At 55.4% G+C, this 20,852-nt stretch overlaps 1 protein-coding gene across 2 annotated transcripts in view; it reads left to right on the forward strand.

Moving 5' to 3' along the window:
- MARCO (macrophage receptor with collagenous structure) overlaps positions 1-20,852 on the forward strand; it is a 189,820-nt gene that overhangs the window by 107,047 nt on the left and 61,921 nt on the right. For both annotated transcript variants that reach the window (XM_075318730.1, XM_075318731.1), the window contains 3 exons: positions 15,040-15,117; positions 17,287-17,331; positions 17,449-17,547. In XM_075318730.1, coding sequence (XP_075174845.1) covers positions 15,040-15,117; positions 17,287-17,331; positions 17,449-17,547 — 222 coding nt within the window. The remainder of the gene's footprint in view (positions 1-15,039; positions 15,118-17,286; positions 17,332-17,448; positions 17,548-20,852) is intronic.

The raw sequence follows: 20,852 nt of genomic DNA on the forward strand, positions 1-20,852 counted from the left end.
TACAGAGCGCGGTTGTGGCTCTCGTCTTCTTACAGAGCACGGTGGAGGTTCTCGCCTTCTTACAGAGCGCGGTGGTGGCTCTCGTCTTCTTACAGAGCACGGTCGGGGTTCTTGTCTTCTTACAGAGCACGGTGGTGGCTCTCTTCTTCTTACAGAGAGCGGTGGTGGTTCTCGCCTTCTTACAGAGCGCGGTGGTGGCTCTCGTCTTCTTACAGAGCACGGTGGCGGCTCTCGTCTTCTTACAGAGCGCGGTGGTGGCTCTCGCCTTCTTACAGAGCACGGTGGTGGCTCTCGCCTTGTTACAGAGCACGGTGGGGGTTCTCGCCTTCTTACAGAGCGCGGTGGTGGCTCTCGTCTTCTTACAGAGCGCGGTGGTGGCTCCCGCCTTCTTACAGAGCGCGGTGGTGGCTCCCGCCTTCTTACAGAGCGCAGTGGTGGCTCCCGCCTTCTTACAGAGCGCGGTGGTGGCTCTCTCCTTCTTACAGAGCGCGGTTTTGGCTCTCGTCTTCTTACAGAGCACGGTGGGGGTTCTCGCCTTCTTACAGAGCGCGGTGGTGGCTCTCGTCTTCTTACAGAGCATGGTGGGGGTTCTCGCTTTCTTACAGAGCGCGGTGGTGGCTCTCGTCTTTTTACAGAGCGCGGTGGTGACTCTCGTCTTCTTACAGAGTGCGGTGGTGGCTCCCGCCTTCTTACAGAGCGCGGTGGTGGCTCTCGTCTTCTTACAGAGCGCGGTGGTGGCTCTCTCCTTCTTACAGAGTGCGGTGGTGGCTCTCTCCTTCTTACAGAGCGCGGTTGTGGCTCTCGTCTTCTTACAGAGCACGGTGGAGGTTCTCGCCTTCTTACAGAGCGCGGTGGTGGCTCTCGTCTTCTTACAGAGCACGGTCGGGGTTCTCGTCTTCTTACAGAGCACGGTGGTGGCTCTCTCCTTCTTACAGAGAGCGGTGGTGGTTCTCGCCTTCTTACAGAGCGCGGTGGTGGCTCTCGTCTTCTTACATAGCACGGTGGGGGTTCTCGCCTTCTTACAGAGCGTGGTGGTGGCTCTCGTCTTCTTACAGAGCGCGGTGGTGGCTCTCGTCTTCTTACAGAGTGCGGTGGTGGCTCCCGCCTTCTTACAGAGCGCGGTGGTGGCTCTCGTCTTCTTACAGAGCGCGGTGGTGGCTCTCTCCTTCTTACAGAGCGCGGTGGTGGCTCTCTCCTTCTTACAGAGCGCGGTTGTGGCTCTCGTCTTCTTACAGAGCGCGGTGGTGGCTCTCGTCTTCTTACAGAGCACGGTGGCGGCTCTCGTCTTCTTACAGAGCGCGGTGGGGGCTCTCGTCTTCTTACAGAGCGCTGTGGTGGCTCTCGTCTTCTTACAGAGCGCGGTGGTGGCTCTCGTCTTCTTACAGAGTGCGGTGGTGGCTCCCGCCTTCTTACAGAGTGCGGTGGTGGCTCTCGTCTTCTTACAGAGCGCGGTGGTGGCTCTCTCCTTTTTACAGAGTGCGGTGGTGGCTCTCGTCTTCTTACAGAGCACGGTGGTGGCTCTCTCCTTGTTACAGAGCGCGGTGGTGGCTCTCTCCTTGTTACAGAGCACGGTGGTGGCTCTCTCCTTTTTACAGAGTGCGGTGGTGGCTCTCGTCTTCTTACAGAGCGCGGTGGTGGCTCTCTCCTTGTTACAGAGCACGGTGGGGGTTCTCACCTTCTCACAGAGCGCGGTGGTGGCTCTCTCCTTCTTACAGAGCACGGTGGTGGCTCTCGTCTTCTTACAGAGCACGGTGGTGGCTCTCGTCTTCTTACAGAGGACGGTGGTGGCTCTCGTCTTCTTACAGAGCACGGTGGGGGTTCTCACCTTCTTACAGAGCACGGTGGTGGCTCTCGTCTTCTTACAGAGGACGGTGGTGGCTCTCCTCTTCTTACAGAGCACGGTGGGGGTTCTCACCTTCTTACAGAGCGCGGTGGTGGCTCTCTCCTTCTTACAGAGCACGGTGGGGGTTCTCGTCTTCTTACAGAGCACGGTGGGGGTTCTCACCTTCTTACAGAGCGCGGTGGTGGCTCTCTCCTTCTTACAGAGCGCGGTGGTGGCTCTCTCCTTCTTACAGAGCACGATGGTGGCTCTCGCCTTCTTACAGAGCACGGTGGTGGCTCTCGCCTTCTTACAGAGCACGGTGGTGGCTCTCGCCTTCTTACAGAGCACGGTGGTGGCTCTCGTCTTCTTACAGAGGACGGTGGTGGCTCTCCTCTTCTTACAGAGCACGGTGGGGGTTCTCACCTTCTTACAGAGCGCGGTGGTGGCTCTCTCCTTCTTACAGAGCACGGTGGGGGTTCTCGTCTTCTTACAGAGCACGGTGGGGGTTCTCACCTTCTTACAGAGCGCGGTGGTGGCTCTCTCCTTACAGAGCGCGGTCGTGGCTCTCTCCTTCTTACAGAGCACGGTGGTGGCTCTCTCCTTCTTACAGAGCGCGGTGGTGGCTCTCGCCTTGTTACAGAGCACGGTGGTGGCTCTCGCCTTCTTACAGAGCACGGTGGTGGCTCTCGCCTTCTTACAGAGCACGGTGGTGGCTCTCGCCTTCTTACAGAGCACGGTGGTGGCTCTCGCCTTCTTACAGAGCACGGTGGTGGCTCTCGTCTTCTTACAGAGGACGGTGGTGGCTCTCGTCTTCTTACAGAGCACGGTGGGTGTTCTCACCTTCTTACAGAGCGCGGTGGTGGCTCTCTCCTTTTTACAGAGCACGGTGGGGGTTCTCACCTTCTTACAGAGCGCGGTGGTGGCTCTCTCCTTACAGAGCGCGGTGGTGGCTCTCTCCTTCTTACAGAGCACGGTGGTGGCTCTTGTCTTCTTACAGAGGACGGTGGTGGCTCTCGTCTTCTTACAGAGCACGGTGGGGGTTCTGACCTTCTTACAGAGCACGGTGGTGGCTCTCTCCTTCTTACAGAGCACGGTGGGGGTTCTCGTCTTCTTACAGAGCGCGGTGGTGGCTCTCTCCTTCTTACAGAGCGCGGTGGTGGCTCTCTCCTTCTTACAGAGCGCGGTGGTGGCTCTCTCCTTCTTACAGAGCACGGTGGTGGCTCTCGCCTTCTTACAGAGCACGGTGGTGGCTCTCGCCTTCTTACAGAGCACGGTGGTGGCTCTCGCCTTCTTACAGAGCACGGTGGTGGCTCTCGTCTTCTTACAGAGGACGGTGGTGGCTCTCGTCTTCTTACAGAGCACGGTGGGGGTTCTCACCTTCTTACAGAGCGCGGTGGTGGCTCTCTCCTTCTTACAGAGCACGGTGGGGGTTCTCGTATTCTTACAGAGCACGGTGGGGGTTCTCACCTTCTTACAGAGCGCGGTGGTGGCTCTCTCCTTCTTAAAGAGCGCGGTGGTGGCTCTCTCCTTCTTACAGAGCACGGTGGTGGCTCTCGTCTTCTTACAGAGCACGGTGGTGGCTCTCGCCTTCTTACAGAGCACGGTGGTGGCTCTCGCCTTCTTACAGAGCACGGTGGTGGCTCTCGCCTTCTTACAGAGCACGGTGGTGGCTCTCGTCTTCTTACAGAGCACGGTGATGGCTCTCGCCTTCTTACACAGCGCGGTGGTGGCTCTCTCCTTCTTACAGAGCACTGTGGTGGCTCTCGCCTTCTTACAGAGCGCGGTGGTGGCTCTCTCCTTCTTACAGAGCGCGGTGGTGGCTCTCGTCTTCTTACAGAGCACGGTGGGGGTTCTCGCCTTCTTACAGAGCACGGTGATGGCTCTCGCCTTCTTACAGAGCACGGTGGTGGCTCTCGTCTTCTTACAGAGCACGGTGGGGGTTCTCGCCTTCTTACAGAGCGCGGTGGTGGCTCTTGTCTTCTTACAGAGCACGGTGGTGGCTCTCTCCTTCTTACAGAGCACGGTGGTGGCTCTCGTCTTCTTACAGAGCGCGGTGGTGGCTCTCATCTTCTTACAGAGCACGGTGGTGGCTCTCGTCTTCTTACAGAGCACTGTGGGGGTTCTCTCCTTCTTACAGAGCACGGTGGTGGCTCTCTCCTTACAGAGCGCGGTGGTGGCTCTCGCCTTCTTTCAGAACACGGTGGTGGCTCTCGTCTTCTTACAGAGCGCGGTGGTGGCTCTCATCTTCTTACAGAGCACGGTGGTGGCTCTCGTCTTCTTACAGAGCACGGTGGTGGCTCTCGTCTTCTTACAGAGCACGGTGGTGGCTCTCGCCTTCTTACAGAGCACGGTGGTGGCTCTCGTCTTCTTACAGAGCGCGGTGGTGGCTCTCGTCTTCTTACAGAGCACGGTGGTGGCTCTCGCCTTCTTACAGAGCGCGGTGGTGGCTCTCTTCTTCTTACAGAGCGCGGTGGTGGCTCTCTCCTTCTTACAGAGCACGGTGGCGGCTCTCGTCTTCTTACAGAGCGCGGTGGTGGCTCTCGTCTTCTTACAGAGCGCGGTGGTGGCTCTCTCCTTCTTACAGAGTACGGTGGTGGCTCTCGTCTTCTTACAGAGCGCGGTGGTGGCTCTCATCTTCTTACAGAGCGCGGTGGTGGCTCTCTCCTTCTTACAGAGCACGGTGGTGGCTCTCTCCTTCTTACAGAGCACGGTGGTGGCTCTCGTCTTCTTACAGAGCGCGGTGGTGGCTCTCATCTTCTTACAGAGCACGGTGGTGGCTCTCGTCTTCTTACAGAGCGCGGTGGTGGCTCTCATCTTCTTACAGAGCGCGGTGGTGGCTCTCGTCTTCTTACAGAGCACGGTGGTGGCTCTCTCCTTCTTACAGAGCGCGGTGGTGGCTCTCATCTTCTTACAGAGCACGGTGGTGGCTCTCTCCTTCTTACAGAGCGCTGTGGTGGCTCTCGTCTTCTTACAGAGCGCGGTGGTGGCTCTCGTCTTCTTACAGAGTGCGGTGGTGGCTCCCGCCTTCTTACAGAGTGCGGTGGTGGCTCTCGTCTTCTTACAGAGCGCGGTGGTGGCTCTCTCCTTTTTACAGAGTGCGGTGGTGGCTCTCGTCTTCTTACAGAGCACGGTGGTGGCTCTCTCCTTGTTACAGAGCGCGGTGGTGGCTCTCTCCTTGTTACAGAGCACGGTGGTGGCTCCCGTCTTCTTACAGAGCACGGTGGTGGCTCTCTCCTTCTTACAGAGCGCGGTGGTGGCTCTCTCCTTCTTACAGAGCGTGGTGGTGGCTCTCGCCTTCATACAGAGCACGGTGGGGGTTCTCCTCTTCTTACAGAGCACGGTGGTGGCTCTCACCTTCTTACAGAGCACGGTGGTGGCTCTCGTCTTCTTACAGAGCGCGGTGGTGGCTCTCGCCTTCTTACAGAGCGCGGTGGTGGCTCTCGCCTTCATACAGAGCACGGTGGGGGGTTCTCCTCTTCTTACAGAGCACGGTGGTGGCTCTCTCCTTCTTACAGAGCGCGGTGGTGGCTCTCGTCTTCTTACAGAGCACGGTGGTGGCTCTCTCCTTGTTACAGAGCACGGTGGTGGCTCTCTCCTTCTTACAGAGCACGGTGGTGGCTCTCGTCTTCTTACAGAGCACGGTGGTGGCTCTCGTCTTCTTACAGAGGACGGTGGTGGCTCTCGTCTTCTTACAGAGCACGGTGGGGGTTCTCACCTTCTTACAGAGCACGGTGGTGGCTCTCGTCTTCTTACAGAGGACGGTGGTGGCTCTCGTCTTCTTACAGAGCACGATGGGGGTTCTCACCTTCTTACAGAGCGCGGTGGTGGCTCTCTCCTTCTTACAGAGCACGGTGGGGGTTCTCGTCTTCTTACAGAGCACGGTGGGGGTTCTCACCTTCTTACAGAGCGCGGTGGTGGCTCTCTCCTTCTTACAGAGCGCGGTGGTGGCTCTCTCCTTCTTACAGAGCACGATGGTGGCTCTCGCCTTCTTACAGAGCACGGTGGTGGCTCTCGCCTTCTTACAGAGCACGGTGGTGGCTCTCGCCTTCTTACAGAGCACGGTGGTGGCTCTCGTCTTCTTACAGAGGACGGTGGTGGCTCTCGTCTTCTTATAGAGCACGGTGGTGGCTCTCACCTTCTTACAGAGCGCGGTGGTGGCTCTCTCCTTCTTACAGAGCACGGTGGGGGTTCTCGTCTTCTTACAGAGCACGGTGGGGGTTCTCACCTTCTTACAGAGCGCGGTGGTGGCTCTCTCCTTCTTACAGAGCGCGGTCGTGGCTCTCTCCTTCTTACAGAGCACGGTGGTGGCTCTCTCCTTCTTACAGAGCGCGGTGGTGGCTGTCGCCTTGTTACAGAGCACGGTGGTGGCTCTCGCCTTCTTACAGAGCACGGTGGTGGCTCTCGCCTTCTTACAGAGCACGGTGGTGGCTCTCGCCTTCTTACAGAGCACGGTGGTGGCTCTCGCCTTCTTACAGAGCACGGTGGTGGCTCTCGTCTTCTTACAGAGGACGGTGGTGGCTCTCGTCTTCTTACAGAGCACGGTGGGGGTTCTCACCTTCTTACAGAGCGCGGTGGTGGCTCTCTCCTTCTTACAGAGCACGGTGGGGGTTCTCGTCTTCTTACAGAGCACAGTGGGGGTTCTCACCTTCTTACAGAGCGCGGTGGTGGCTCTCTCCTTACAGAGCGCGGTGGTGGCTCTCTCCTTCTTACAGAGCACGGTGGTGGCTCTCGCCTTCTTACAGAGCACGGTGTTGGCTCTCGCCTTCTTACAGAGCACGGTGGTGGCTCTCGTCTTCTTACAGAGGACGGTGGTGGCTCTCGTCTTCTTACAGAGCACGGTGGGGGTTCTGACCTTTTTACAGAGCGCGGTGGTGGCTCTCTCCTTCTTACAGAGCACGGTGGGGGTTCTCGTCTTCTTACAGAGCACGGTGGGGGTTCTCACCTTCTTACAGAGCGCGGTGGTGGCTCTCTCCTTCTTACAGAGCGCGGTGGTGGCTCTCTCCTTCTTACAGAGCACGGTGGTGGCTCTCGCCTTCTTACAGAGCACGGTGGTGGCTCTCGCCTTCTTACAGAGCACGGTGGTGGCTCTCGCCTTCTTACAGAGCACGGTGGTGGCTCTCGCCTTCTTACAGAGCACGGTGGTGGCTCTCGTCTTCTTACAGAGGACGGTGGTGGCTCTCGTCTTCTTACAGAGCACGGTGGGGGTTCTCACCTTCTTACAGAGCGCGGTGGTGGCTCTCTCCTTCTTACAGAGCACGGTGGGGGTTCTCATTTTCTTACAGAGCACGGTGGGGGTTCTCACCTTCTTACAGAGCGCGGTGGTGGGTCTCTCCTTCTTACAGAGCGCGGTGGTGGCTCTCTCCTTCTTACAGAGCACGGTGGTGGCTCTCGCCTTCTTACAGAGCACGGTGGTGGCTCTCGCCTTCTTACAGAGCACGGTGGTGGCTCTCGTCTTCTTACAGAGCACGGTGGTGGCTCTCGTCTTCTTACAGAGCACGGTTGTGGCTCTCGCCTTCTTACAGAGCACGGTGGTGGCTCTCGTCTTCTTACAGAGCACGGTGATGGCTCTCGCCTTCTTACAGAGCGCGGTGGTGGCTCTCTCCTTCTTACAGAGCACTGTGGTGGCTCTCGCCTTCTTACAGAGCGCGGTGGTGGCTCTCTCCTTCTTACAGAGCGCGGTGGTGGCTCTCGTCTTCTTACAGAGCACGGTGGGGGTTCTCGCCTTCTTACAGAGCGCGGTGGTGGCTCTCGTCTTCTTACAGAGCACGGTGGTGGCTCTCTCCTTCTTACAGAGCGCGGTGGTGGCTCTCGTCTTCTTACAGAGCGCGGTGGTGGCTCTCATCTTCTTACAGAGCACGGTGGTGGCTCTCGTCTTCTTACAGAGCACGGTGGGGGTTCTCTCCTTCTTACAGAGCACGGTGGTGGCTCTCTCCTTACAGAGCGCGGTGGTGGCTCTCGCCTTCTTTCAGAACACGGTGGTGGCTCTCGTCTTCTTACAGAGCGCGGTGGTGGCTCTCATCTTCTTACAGAGCACGGTGGTGGCTCTCGTCTTCTTACAGAGCACGGTGGTGGCTCTCGTCTTCTTACAGAGCACGGTGGTGGCTCTCGCCTTCTTACAGAGCACGGTGGTGGCTCTCGTCTTCTTACAGAGCGCGGTGGTGGCTCTCGTCTTCTTACAGAGCACGGTGGTGGCTCTCTCCTTCTTACAGAGCACGGTGGTGGCTCTCACCTTCTTACAGAGCACGGTGGTGGCTCTCGCCTTCTTACAGAGCACGGTGGTGGCTCTCGCCTTCTTACAGAGCACGGTGGTGGCTCTCGCCTTCTTACAGAGCACGGTGGTGGCTCTCGTCTTCTTACAGAGCGCGGTGGTGGCTCTCATCTTCTTACAGAGCGCTGTGGTGGCTCTCATCTTCTTACAGAGCGCGGTGGTGGCTCTCATCTTCTTACAGAGCACGGTGGTGGCTCTCTCCTTCTTACAGAGCGCGGTGGTGGCTCTCATCTTCTTACAGAGCGCGGTGGTGGCTCTCGTCTTCTTACAGAGCACGGTGGTGGCTCTCGCCTTCTTACAGAGCACGGTGGTGGCTCTCTCCTTCTTACAGAGCGCGGTGGTGGCTCTCATCTTCTTACAGAGCACGGTGGTGGCTCTCTCCTTCTTACAGAGCACGGTGGTGGCTCTCGTCTTCTTACAGAGCGCGGTGGTGGCTCTCATCTTCTTACAGAGCACGGTGGTGGCTCTCGTCTTCTTACAGAGCGCGGTGGTGGCTCTCTCCTTCTTACAGAGCGCGGTGGTGGCTCTCGTCTTCTTACAGAGCACGGTGGGGGTTCTCGCCTTCTTACAGAGCACGGTGATGGCTCTCGCCTTCTTACAGAGCACGGTGGTGGCTCTCGTCTTCTTACAGAGCACGGTGGGGGTTCTCGCCTTCTTACAGAGCGCGGTGGTGGCTCTCGTCTTCTTACAGAGCACGGTGGTGGCTCTCTCCTTCTTACAGAGCACGGTGGTGGCTCTCGTCTTCTTACAGAGCGCGGTGGTGGCTCTCATCTTCTTACAGAGCACCCTGGTGGCTCTCGTCTTCTTACAGAGCACGGTGGTGGCTCTCGTCTTCTTACAGAGCGCGGTGGTGGCTCTCATCTTCTTACAGAGCGCTGTGGTGGCTCTCATCTTCTTACAGAGCGCGGTGGTGGCTCTCATCTTCTTACAGAGCACGGTGGTGGCTCTCTCCTTCTTACAGAGCACGGTGGTGGCTCTCGTCTTCTTACAGAGCGCGGTGGTGGCTCCCGCCTTCTTACAGAGCACGGTGGTGGCTCTCTCCTTCTTACAGAGCGCGGTGGTGGCTCTCGTCTTCTTACAGAGCACGGTGGTGGCTCTCGCCTTCTTACAGAGCACGGTGGTGGCTCTCGCCTTCTTACAGAGCATGGTGGTGGCTCTCATCTTCTTACAGAGCACGGTGGTGGCTCTCTCCTTCTTACAGAGTACGGTGGTGGCTCTCGTCTTCTTACAGAGCGCGGTGGTGGCTCTCATCTTCTTACAGAGCGCGGTGGTGGCTCTCTCCTTCTTACAGAGCACGGTGGTGGCTCTCTCCTTCTTACAGAGCACGGTGGTGGCTCTCGTCTTCTTACAGAGCGCGGTGGTGGCTCTCATCTTCTTACAGAGCACGGTGGTGGTTCTCGTCTTCTTACAGAGCGCGGTGGTGGCTCTCATCTTCTTACAGAGCGCGGTGGTGGCTCTCGTCTTCTTACAGAGCACGGTGGTGGCTCTCTCCTTCTTACAGAGCGCGGTGGTGGCTCTCATCTTCTTACAGAGCACGGTGGTGGCTCTCTCCTTCTTACAGAGCACGGTGGTGGCTCTCTCCTTCTTACAGAGCGCGGTGGTGGCTCTCATCTTCTTACAGAGCACGGTGGTGGCTCTCTCCTTCTTACAGAGCACGGTGATGTCTCTCGTCTTCTTACAGAGGACGGTGGTGGCTCTCTCCTTCTTACAGAGCGCGGTGGTGGCTCTCATCTTCTTACAGAGCACGGTGGTGGCTCTCTCCTTCTTACAGAGCACGGTGGTGGCTCTCGTCTTCTTACAGAGCGCGGTGGTGGCTCTCATCTTCTTACAGAGCACGGTGGTGGCTCTCGTCTTCTTACAGAGCGCGGTGGTGGCTCTCTCCTTCTTACAGAGCGCGGTGGTGGCTCTCGTCTTCTTACAGAGCACGGTGGGGGTTCTCGCCTTCTTACAGAGCACGGTGATGGCTCTCGCCTTCTTACAGAGCATGGTGATGGCTCTCGCCTTCTTACAGAGCGCGGTGGTGGCTCTCGTCTTCTTACATAGCACGGTGGGGGTTCTCGCCTTCTTACAGAGCGCGGTGGTGGCTCTCGTCTTCTTACAGAGCACGGTGGTGGCTCTCTCCTTCTTACAGAGCACGGTGGTGGCTCTCGTCTTCTTACAGAGCGCGGTGGTGGCTCTCATCTTCTTACAGAGCACGGTGGTGGCTCTCGTCTTCTTACAGAGCACGGTGGTGGCTCTCGTCTTCTTACAGAGCACGGTGGTGGTTCTCTCCTTCTTACAGAGCGCGGTGGTGGCTCTCGCCTTCTTACAGAACACGGTGGTGGCTCTCGTCTTCTTACAGAGCGCGGTGGTGGCTCTCATCTTCTTACAGAGCACGGTGGTGGCTCTCGTCTTCTTACAGAGCACGGTGGTGGCTCTCGTCTTCTTACAGAGCACGGTGGTGGCTCTCGCCTTCTTACAGAGCACGGTGGTGGCTCTCGTCTTCTTACAGAGCGCGGTGGTGGCTCTCGTCTTCTTACAGAGCACGGTGGTGGCTCTCTCCTTCTTACAGAGCACGGTGGTGGCTCTCGCCTTCTTACAGAGCACGGTGGTGACTCTCGCCTTCTTACAGAGCACGGTGGTGGCTCTCACCTTCTTACAGAGCACGGTGGTGGCTCTCGTCTTCTTACAGAGCGCGGTGGTGGCTCTCATCTTCTTACAGAGCGCGGTGGTGGCTCTCATCTTCTTACAGAGCACGGTGGTGGCTCTCTCCTTCTTACAGAGCACGGTGGTGGCTCTCGTCTTCTTACAGAGCGCGGTGGTGGCTCCCGCCTTCTTACAGAGCACGGTGGTGGCTCTCTCCTTCTTACAGAGCGCGGTGGTGGCTCTCGTCTTCTTACAGAGCACGGTGGTGGCTCTCGCCTTCTTACAGAGCACGGTGGTGGCTCTCTCCTTCTTACAGAGCACGGTGGTGGCTCTCGCCTTCTTACAGAGCACGGTGGTGACTCTCGCCTTCTTACAGAGCACGGTGGTGGCTCTCACCTTCTTACAGAGCACGGTGGTGGCTCTCGTCTTCTTACAGAGCGCGGTGGTGGCTCTCATCTTCTTACAGAGCGCGGTGGTGGCTCTCATCTTCTTACAGAGCACGGTGGTGGCTCTCTCCTTCTTACAGAGCACGGTGGTGGCTCTCGTCTTCTTACAGAGCGCGGTGGTGGCTCCCGCCTTCTTACAGAGCACGGTGGTGGCTCTCTCCTTCTTACAGAGCGCGGTGGTGGCTCTCGTCTTCTTACAGAGCACGGTGGTGGCTCTCGCCTTCTTACAGAGCACGGTGGTGGCTCTCGCCTTCTTACAGAGCATGGTGGTGGCTCTCATCTTCTTACAGAGCACGGTGGTGGCTCTCTCCTTCTTACAGAGGACGGTGGTGGCTCTCTCCTTCTTACAGAGCACGGTGGTGGCTCTCGTCTTCTTACAGAGCGCGGTGGTGGCTCTCATCTTCTTACAGAGCGCGGTGGTGGCTCTCTCCTTCTTACAGAGCACGGTGGTGGCTCTCTCCTTCTTTCAGAGCACGGTGGTGGCTCTCGTCTTCTTACAGAGCGCGGTGGAGGCTCTCACCTTCATACAGAGCACGGTGGTGGCTCTCGTCTTCTTACAGAGCACGGTGGTGGCTCTCATCTTCTTACAGAGCACGGTGGTGGCTCTCGTCTTCTTACAGAGCGCGGTGGTGGCTCTCGCCTTCATACAGAGCACGGTGGTGGCTCTCATCTTCTTACAGAGCACGGTGGTGGCTCTCGTCTTCTTACAGAGCGCGGTGGTGGCTCTCATCTTCTTACAGAGCGCGGTGGTGGCTCTCGTCTTCTTACAGAGCACGGTGGTGGCTCTCTCCTTCTTACAGAGCGCGGTGGTGGCTCTCATCTTCTTACAGAGCACGGTGGTGGCTCTCTCCTTCTTACAGAGCACGGTGGTGGCTCTCTCCTTCTTACAGAGCACGGTGGTGGCTCTCGTCTTCTTACAGAGCGCGGTGGTGGCTCTCATCTTCTTACAGAGCACGGTGGTGGCTCTCGTCTTCTTACAGAGCACGGTGGTGGCTCTCTCCTTCTTACAGAGCACGGTGGGGGTTCTCGTCTTCTTGCAGAGCACGGTGGTGGCTCTCTCCTTCTTACAGAGCACGGTGGGGGTTCTCGTCTTCTTACAGAGCACGGTGGGGGTTCTCATCTTCTTACAGAGCGCGGTGGGGGCTCTCGTCTTCTTACAGAGCACGGTGGTGGCTCTCGTCTTCTTACAGAGCGCGGTGGGGGCTCTCGTCTTCTTACAGAGCACGGTGGTGGCTCTCTCCTTCTTACAGAGCACGGTGGTGGCTCTCGTCTTCTTACAGAGCGCGGTGGTGGCTCTCTTCTTCTTACAGAGCACGGTGGTGGCTCTCGTCTTCTTACAGAGCGCGGTGGTGGCTCCCGCCTTCTTACAGAGCGCGGTGGTGGCTCTCGTCTTCTTACAGAGCGCGGTGGTGGCTCCCGCCTTCTTACAGAGCGCGGTGGTGGCTCTCGTCTTCTTACAGAGCACGGTGGTGGCTCTCGTCTTCTTACAGAGCGCGGTGGTGGCTCTCTCCTTCTTACAGAGCACGGTGGGGGTTCTCGTCTTCTTACAGAGCACGGTGGGGGTTCTCACCTTCTTACAGAGCACGGTGGTGGCTCTCGTCTTCTTACAGAGCACGGTGGTGGCTCTCGTCTTCTTACAGAGCGCGGTGGTGGCTCCCGCCTTCTTACAGAGCGCGGTGGTGGCTCTCGTCTTCTTACAGAGCACGGTGGGGGTTCTCGTCTTCTTACAGAGCACGGTGGTGGCTCTCGTCTTCTTACAGAGGACGGTGGTGGCTCTCGTCTTCTTACAGAGCACGGTGGGGGTTCTCACCTTCTTACAGAGCACGGTGGTGGCTCTCGTCTTCTTACAGAGCGCGGTGGTGGCTCTCTCCTTCTTACAGAGCACGGTGGGGGTTCTCGTCTTCTTACAGAGCACGGTGGGGGTTCTCACCTTCTTACAGAGCACGGTGGTGGCTCTCGTCTTCTTACAGAGCACGGTGGTGGCTCTCGTCTTCTTACAGAGCGCGGTGGTGGCTCCCGCCTTCTTACAGAGCGCGGTGGTGGCTCTCGTCTTCTTACAGAGCACGGTGGGGGTTCTCGTCTTCTTACAGAGCACGGTGGTGGCTCTCGTCTTCTTACAGAGGACGGTGGTGGCTCTCGTCTTCTTACAGAGCACGGTGGGGGTTCTCACCTTCTTACAGAGCACGGTGGTGGCTCTCGTCTTCTTACAGAGCGCGGTGGTGGCTCTCTCCTTCTTACAGAGCACGGTGGGGGTTCTTGTCTTCTTACAGAGCACGGTGGTGGCTCTCTCTTTCTTACAGAGCACGGTGGGGGTTCTCGTCTTCTTACAGAGCACGGTGGGGGTTCTCGCCTTGTTACAGAGCACGGTGGGGGTTCTCACCTTCTTACAGAGCACGGTGGTGGCTCTCGTCTTCTTACAGAGCACGGTGGTGGCTCACGTCTTCTTACAGAGCACGGTGGTGGCTCTCGTCTTCTTACAGAGCACGGTGGTGGCTCTCGTCTTCTTACAGAGCACGGTGGTGGCTCTCGTCTTCTTACAGAGCACGGTGGTGGCTCTCGTCTTCTTACAGAGCGCGGTGGTGGCTCCCGCCTTCTTACAGAGCACGGTGGTGGCTCTCGTCTTCTTACAGAGCACGGTGGTGGCTCTCGTCTTCTTACAGAGCGCGGTGGTGGCTCTCGTCTTCTTACAGAGCACGGTGGTGGCTCTCGTCTTCTTACAGAGCGCGGTGGTGGCTCTCGTCTTCTTACAGAGCACGGTGGTGGCTCTCTCCTTCTTACAGAGCACGGTGGTGGCTCCCGCCTTCTTACAGAGCACGGTGGGGGTTCTCGTCTTCTTACAGAGCACGGTGGTGGCTCTCGTCTTCTTACAGAGCACGGTGGTGGCTCTCTCCTTCTTACAGAGCACGGTGGTGGCTCTCGTCTTCTTACAGAGCGCGGTGGTGGCTCCCGCCTTCTTACAGAGCACGGTGGTGGCTCTCACCTTCTTACAGAGCACGGTGGTGGCTCTCGTCTTCTTACAGAGCACGGTGGTGGCTCTCGTCTTCTTACAGAGCGCGGTGGTGGCTCCCGCCTTCTTACAGAGCGCGGTGGTGGCTCTCGTCTTCTTACAGAGCACGGTGGGGGTTCTCGTCTTCTTACAGAGCACGGTGGTGGCTCCCGCCTTCTTACAGAGCACGGTGGTGGCTCTCGTCTTCTTACAGAGCACGGTGGTGGCTCTCGTCTTCTTACAGAGCACGGTGGTGGCTCTCGTCTTCTTACAGAGCACGGTGGTGGCTCTCACCTTCTTACAGAGCACGGTGGTGGCTCTCGTCTTCTTACAGAGCACGGTGGTGGCTCTCGTCTTCTTACAGAGCGCGGTGGTGGCTCCCGCCTTCTTACAGAGCGCGGTGGTGGCTCTCGTCTTCTTACAGAGCACGGTGGGGGTTCTCGTCTTCTTACAGAGCACGGTGGGGGTTCTCACCTTTTTTCAGGGCACGGTGGTGACTTTCACCTTTCGGTCTGTTCTGGGATATTTCTCGTACCTTTCTGCTGTAAAGAGCCGCACATGGACCTTGGTCAGTCATTCAGGGTAGATCTGCGGCTACAAATGTGATCCCCTTCACCCAGTGTGAACAGAAGGGGCAGCCACCGGAGACGGGGCCCAAAAATAAGGTACAGAAGGGGTTAAATAATTGAGGAGCTGATAGAAAGACTTAGCTGGTTAATCGTCGGAGGATGATGGCGCAGACCTCATGATATGGCCGCAGGTGTGAGACGGCCCCAGATGGTTCTTATTGGTTGGATTATTTAAATGATTGCCATGACCTGGACTTTCGCGAGGGTGTGTAGACTTTTTATACTGACTGCACAATATCTCTTCTTCGATTTCTTTGCTTCAGGTTCAACAGGACAGAAAGGAGATGATGGGGTCAGTAAGGTCGGCCCCCAAGGACCATCCGGACCTCCCGGAAGAGAGGGTGAGAACCGGACCACCAAGGAACCAGACATTACACATCCTTTACTCCGGACCACCAGGAATGCAACAATAATAATATTCACACATATATATATTTATATATATCACCATTCTGCTAAGATACAGTGTAACAGCAGAAGAGTGAGTGCAGCTCTGGAGGATAGGATATGATGTAACAGCAGAAGTGTGAGTGCAGCTCTGGAGGATAGGATATGATGTAACAGCAGAAGTGTGAGTGCAGCTCTGGAGGATAAGACATGATGTAACAGCAGAAGAGTGAGTGCAGCTCTGGAGGATAAGACATGATGTAACAGCAGAAGAGTGAGTGCAGCTCTGGAGGATAAGACATGATGTAACAGCAGAAGAGTGAGTGCAGCTCTGGAGATAAGACATGATGTAACAGCAGAAGAGTGAGTGCAGCTCTGGAGGATAAGATATGATGTAACAGCAGAATAGTGACTGCAGCTCTGGAGGTGACTTGAGGATAAGACACGATATAACAGCAGAAGAGTGAGTGCAGCTCTGGAGGATAAGATATGATGTAACAGAAGAATAGTGAGTGCAGCTCTGGAGGATAAGATATGATGTAACAGCAGAATAGTGACTGCAGCTCTGGAGGTGACTGGAGGATAAGACACGATGTAACAGCAGAATAGTGACTGCATCTCTGGAGGTGACTGGAGGATAAGACACGATGTAACAGCAGAAGAGTGAGTGCAGCTCTGGAGGATGAGACATATAAGACATGATGTAACAGCAGAATAGTGACTGCAGCTCTGGAGGTGACTGGAGGATAACACATGATGTAACAGCAGAATAGTGACTGCAGCTCTGGAGGATAAGACATGATGTAACAGCAGAATAGTGACTGCAGCTCTGGAGGATAAGACATGATGTAACAGCAGAATAGTGACTGCAGCTCTGGAGGATAAGACATGATGTAACAGCAGAATAGTGAGTGCAGCTCTGGAGGATAAGACATGGTGTAACAGCAGAATAGTGAGTGCAGCTCTGGAGAATAAGACACAATGTAACAGTAGAGTAGTGACTGCAGCTCTGGAGGATAAGACACGATGTAACAACAGAATAGTAAGTACAGCTCTGGAGATGACTGGAGGATAAGACACAATGTAACAGCAGAATAGAGACTGCAGCTCTGGAGGTGACTGGAGTATAAGACATGATGTAAGAGCAGAATAGTGAGTGCAGCTGTGGAGGTGATTGGAGGATAATACATGATGTAAGAGCAGAATAGTGACTGCATCTCTGGAGGTGACTGGAGGATAAGACATGATGTAACAGCAGAATAGTGACTACAGCTCTGGAGGTGACTGGAGGATAAGACATGATGTAACAGCAGAATAGTGACTGCAGCTCTGGAGGTGACTGGAGAATAAGACATGATATAACAGCAGAATAGTGAGCGCAGCTCTGGAGGATGAGACATGATGTAACAGCAGAATAGTGAGTGCAGCTCTGGAGGATAAGACGCGATGTAAGAGCAGAATAGTGAGTGCAGCTCTGGAGGTGACTGGAGGATAATACATGATGTAAGAGCAGAATAGTGACTGCAGCTGTGGAGGTGACTGGAGGATAAGACATGATGTAACAGCAGAATAGAGAGTGCAGCTCTGGAGGTGACTGGAGGATAATACATGATGTAAGAGCAGAATAGTGACTGCAGCTCTGGTGGTGACTGGAGGATAAGACATGATGTAACAGCAGAATAGTGACTGCAGCTCTGGAGGTGACTGGAGGATAAGACATGATATAACAGCAGAATAGTGAGTGCAGCTCTGGAGGTGACTGGAGGATAAGACATGATGTAACAGCAGAATAGTGACTGCAGCTCTGGAGGTGACTAGAGGATAAGACATGATATAACAGCAGAATAGTGAGTGCAGCTGTGGAGGTGACTGGAGGATAAGACATGATGTAACAGCAGAATAGTGACCGCAGCTCTGGATGTGACTGGAGGATAAGACATGATATAACAGCAGAATAGTGAGTGCAGCTCTGGAGGATAAGACGTGATGTAACAGCAGAATAGTGACCGCAGCTCTGGATGTGACTGGAGGATAAGACATGATATAACAGCAGAATATTGAGTGCAGCTCTGGAGGATAAGACGTGATGTACATGACATATCTGAATCTTTTCTGCTCCGCAGGTGTGAAGGGAGAGCCTGGGCAGCGGGGGCAGGACGGTCAGAAAGGTGATATGTGTTGGTAGATTCTGGTCTGATTATGATGTCACTGTATGTGGTTGTGACATCACGGTCAGGCGCCATGTATGTACTCTGCAGCTCTCTGTATTATTCCTCTTATCACAGGTGTCGCAGGATCCTCCGGAATCCCAGGAAATCCGGGGCTGCAAGGAGCAACGGGGCAGAAAGGAAGCAAGGGGGACACGGGGGGCTCCGGGGCAGCAGGTGAGGAAAGAGGAATGACAGGAGGGACAACAGAGGGACTGCACCACTGATCCGCTGCTGTTACCGGCTAAGTTCACACTTCCGTTGTTTTGCATCAGTCACAATCCGTTGCCTTGAGGAATTACGGTATCCTGCAAAATATTTTGCAGGAATCTTGTTTTTTCCCATAGGCTTCTATTAGTGACGGATTGTGACTGATGATGCTGCGTTGCATCCGCTGCGTCGCGGTCAGTCATTTTTTAACTGACCGCCGGGCGGGAGCAACGCAGCCTGTAACGTTTTTTGAGCAGCGCGATCCGTAGGATTTCGCTGCGCATGCGCTCTCTGGCTCCCCACCCCCGTAACCAGGATAAACATCAGGTAACCAAGCAATGCGCTTTGGTTAGTTACCCGATATTTACAGTTGTTAAGGGGGCGGGGAGCCAGCGCTAAGCTGGTATCCAAGATAAATATCGGGTAACCAAGCAAATACCTGATATTTAACCTGGATACAGTGTGCAAGGAGGCCGACACTTCACCACTTGGCTCCGCCCCCTCCCGCACTCCGCATGTGTGTACACTCACACTCACACACTTGTCCCCAGCCCTGCAGTCCCCGCGGCACTGACGTCCTGAGCTCCACGGCCCCGTTCGGCTCCGCCCCCTCCCGCACTCTGCATGTACACACGCATGTAGACACACACACACACACCTGTCCCCAGCCATGCAGACTGCGGCACTGACGTCCTCAGCTCCGCCCCCGAACTCCGCCCCCCGCACACAACGGAGTCCGACAAAGAAATTATTTTCTTTGTCACCGTTGTCATCCGTTGTACAACGCATCAGTCACATGCGTCAAGCAACGCATGTGACTGATGCAAAACAACGGGGGTGTAGCTCCAGTATACGGTACTATCCGGCTGCAGGGGGCACGTCAAAAATGAATCAAGTCCAGAATCTCCAAGGTAAGAAAGACAGACTGCAGTCAGCGGCTGCGCCGGTAATATTCATTCCAAAGATAGGTGCGGGATAAAATAGGCGAGAGGAGACCTGGATGCGGGTCCCTCACAGAGCACGACGGCCGTTTCGCCTGCCAATCAGGCTTCCACGGGTCCACATGTGGGGACGTAAAGACACTCCTTAAGGCCTGAATCACACATCCGTGAAACACGTGCGTGTTTGGTCCATTCCGTGTATACTGGAGACACGGCCAAACGTGCACCAATGTTATTGTATGATAAAAGCTCCACGTGCGTTTTTGATGCATGTCCGTTTGTCCGTGTCCGTGATCCGTACCTGTGTGCGTTTTGCACGGAAGCATGTCCGTTTTCTGCACGCAACACGCAGCAAGGACCCAATGAAAGTCAATGGGTCTGTGCTCACGTCCGAGTGACACGGACGCATCTCTGTTTGCTCCCTGTACGTTTTGTGCTTTTTTCATGTGATGTCGGTCTTTTTTCTTTTTCTGTTTCGTTCTCTCCCTCAGTCCGTCGGTCAATCTCCCTGAGTCCGTCGGTCGGTCTCTCTGTCTTATCTGTCCCTCTCTCACAGTCTGTCGGTCAGTTCCCCCCCTCTCTCATAGTTACCGTTCCCCGATCTCCAGCGCGGCGCTGCACGGCTGTTATAAAAACTTCGGCGGCTTTTACTATTTTGAAAAAGCCGGCCGCTCATTAATCAATCTCGTATTCCCTGCTTTCCCCGCCCACCGGCGCCTGTGATTGGTTGCAATGGGGAGATAAGGTATGCACACCAGTGACTATGTAAGGGGAATACATGGAATAGCAGAAACTGCTGTGTGAATACTGACATGAAAAATCCAATAGCTATATGCAAGAGTGAATATGTGAAAAATGGAATCTGCATTACTGCCATGAACATATGAATCAAGAGAATAGCTTGATTCATACCCCGACCCCGACAAAGCCTCCATGTCCGGCGTAATCCACGGACCTCCAGCGTCGCTTCCAGCTCTGCTGCATGCAGGTAACAGGAGCAGCAGAATACACCGCCGCTCCTGTCAGCTCCACGCAGCTAATGAGATGAGTAGCGCGATCAGCTGAGCTGTCACTGAGGTTACCCGCGGCCACCGCTGGATCCAGCGGTGGCCGCGAGTTACCTGACTGACAGCAGCTGATCGCGCTACTCACCTCAGTTGCTGTGTGGAGGTGACAGGAGCGGCGGTGTATTCTGCTGCTCCTGTCACCTGCATGCAGCAGAGCTGGAAGCGACGCTGGAGGTCCGTGGATTACGCCGGACATGGAGGCTTTGTCGGGGTTAATAAATTGGTAATGAGGGAATTTGTTAGTGTTTTTTATTTCTAATAAAGGATTTTTTCAGGTGTGTGTTTATTTACTGTAATTTACAGATTAATCATGGAAGGTATCTCGGGGAGACGCCTGACATGATTAATCTAGGATTTAGTGGCAGCTATGGGCTGCCAATAACTCCTTATTACCCCGATTTGCCAACGCACCAGGGTAAATCGGGAAGAGCCGGGTACAGTCCCAGAACTGTCGCATATAATGTATGCGGCAATTCTGGGCGGCTGCTGACTGATATTGTTAGGCTGGGGGGCTCCCCATAACGTGGGGCTCCCCATCCTGAGAATACCAGCCTGCAGCCGTATGGCTTTATCTAGCTGGTATTAAAATGGGGGGACCGCACGCCGGTTTTTTTAATTATTTATTTATTTATTTTACTGCACAGTATAGACACGCCCACCGGCGGCTGTGATTGGGTGCAGTGATACAGCTGTCACTCAGCGTGGTGGGCGTGTCTCACTGCAACCAATCTCAGGCGCCGGTGGGCGGGGTAAGCAGGGAATACGAGATTGTTTAATGAGCGGCCGGCTTTTTCAAATTAGAAAAAGCCGCCAGAGCAGTGTGAATGCCGTGCAGCGCCGATGATCGGGGATCGGTGAGTATGAGAGAGGGGGGGACACTTCAGTCACTCGGGGGATTAGCGGTCACCGGTGAATCCTTCACAGGTGACCGCTAATCAGTACATGGCACACAGACAGAGCCGCGGCATGACTATGAAGTCGGGTGAAGTTCACCCGAGTTCATTCTCATCCCGCTACTCTGTCTTCCGACATGTAGTAACAACATTTTGCATCACACACGTACATTTCACACGGACAACACATACACATGTCAGTTATTTCACTCACGCACACACGGACATTCCACACGCACATACGACTAGCATATGGGATACACACGCAGGCCACACATACCATAAAAATGGACCTAAAAAACGGAAAACGGACCCGAAAAACGGTCCGTTATACACGGACGTGGTTTTCACGGATGTGTGTTTCAGGCCTA

Source organism: Anomaloglossus baeobatrachus, chromosome 7 (assembly GCF_048569485.1).
Source record: "Anomaloglossus baeobatrachus isolate aAnoBae1 chromosome 7, aAnoBae1.hap1, whole genome shotgun sequence".
In the NCBI taxonomy this organism is placed as follows: Eukaryota; Metazoa; Chordata; class Amphibia; order Anura; family Aromobatidae; genus Anomaloglossus; species Anomaloglossus baeobatrachus.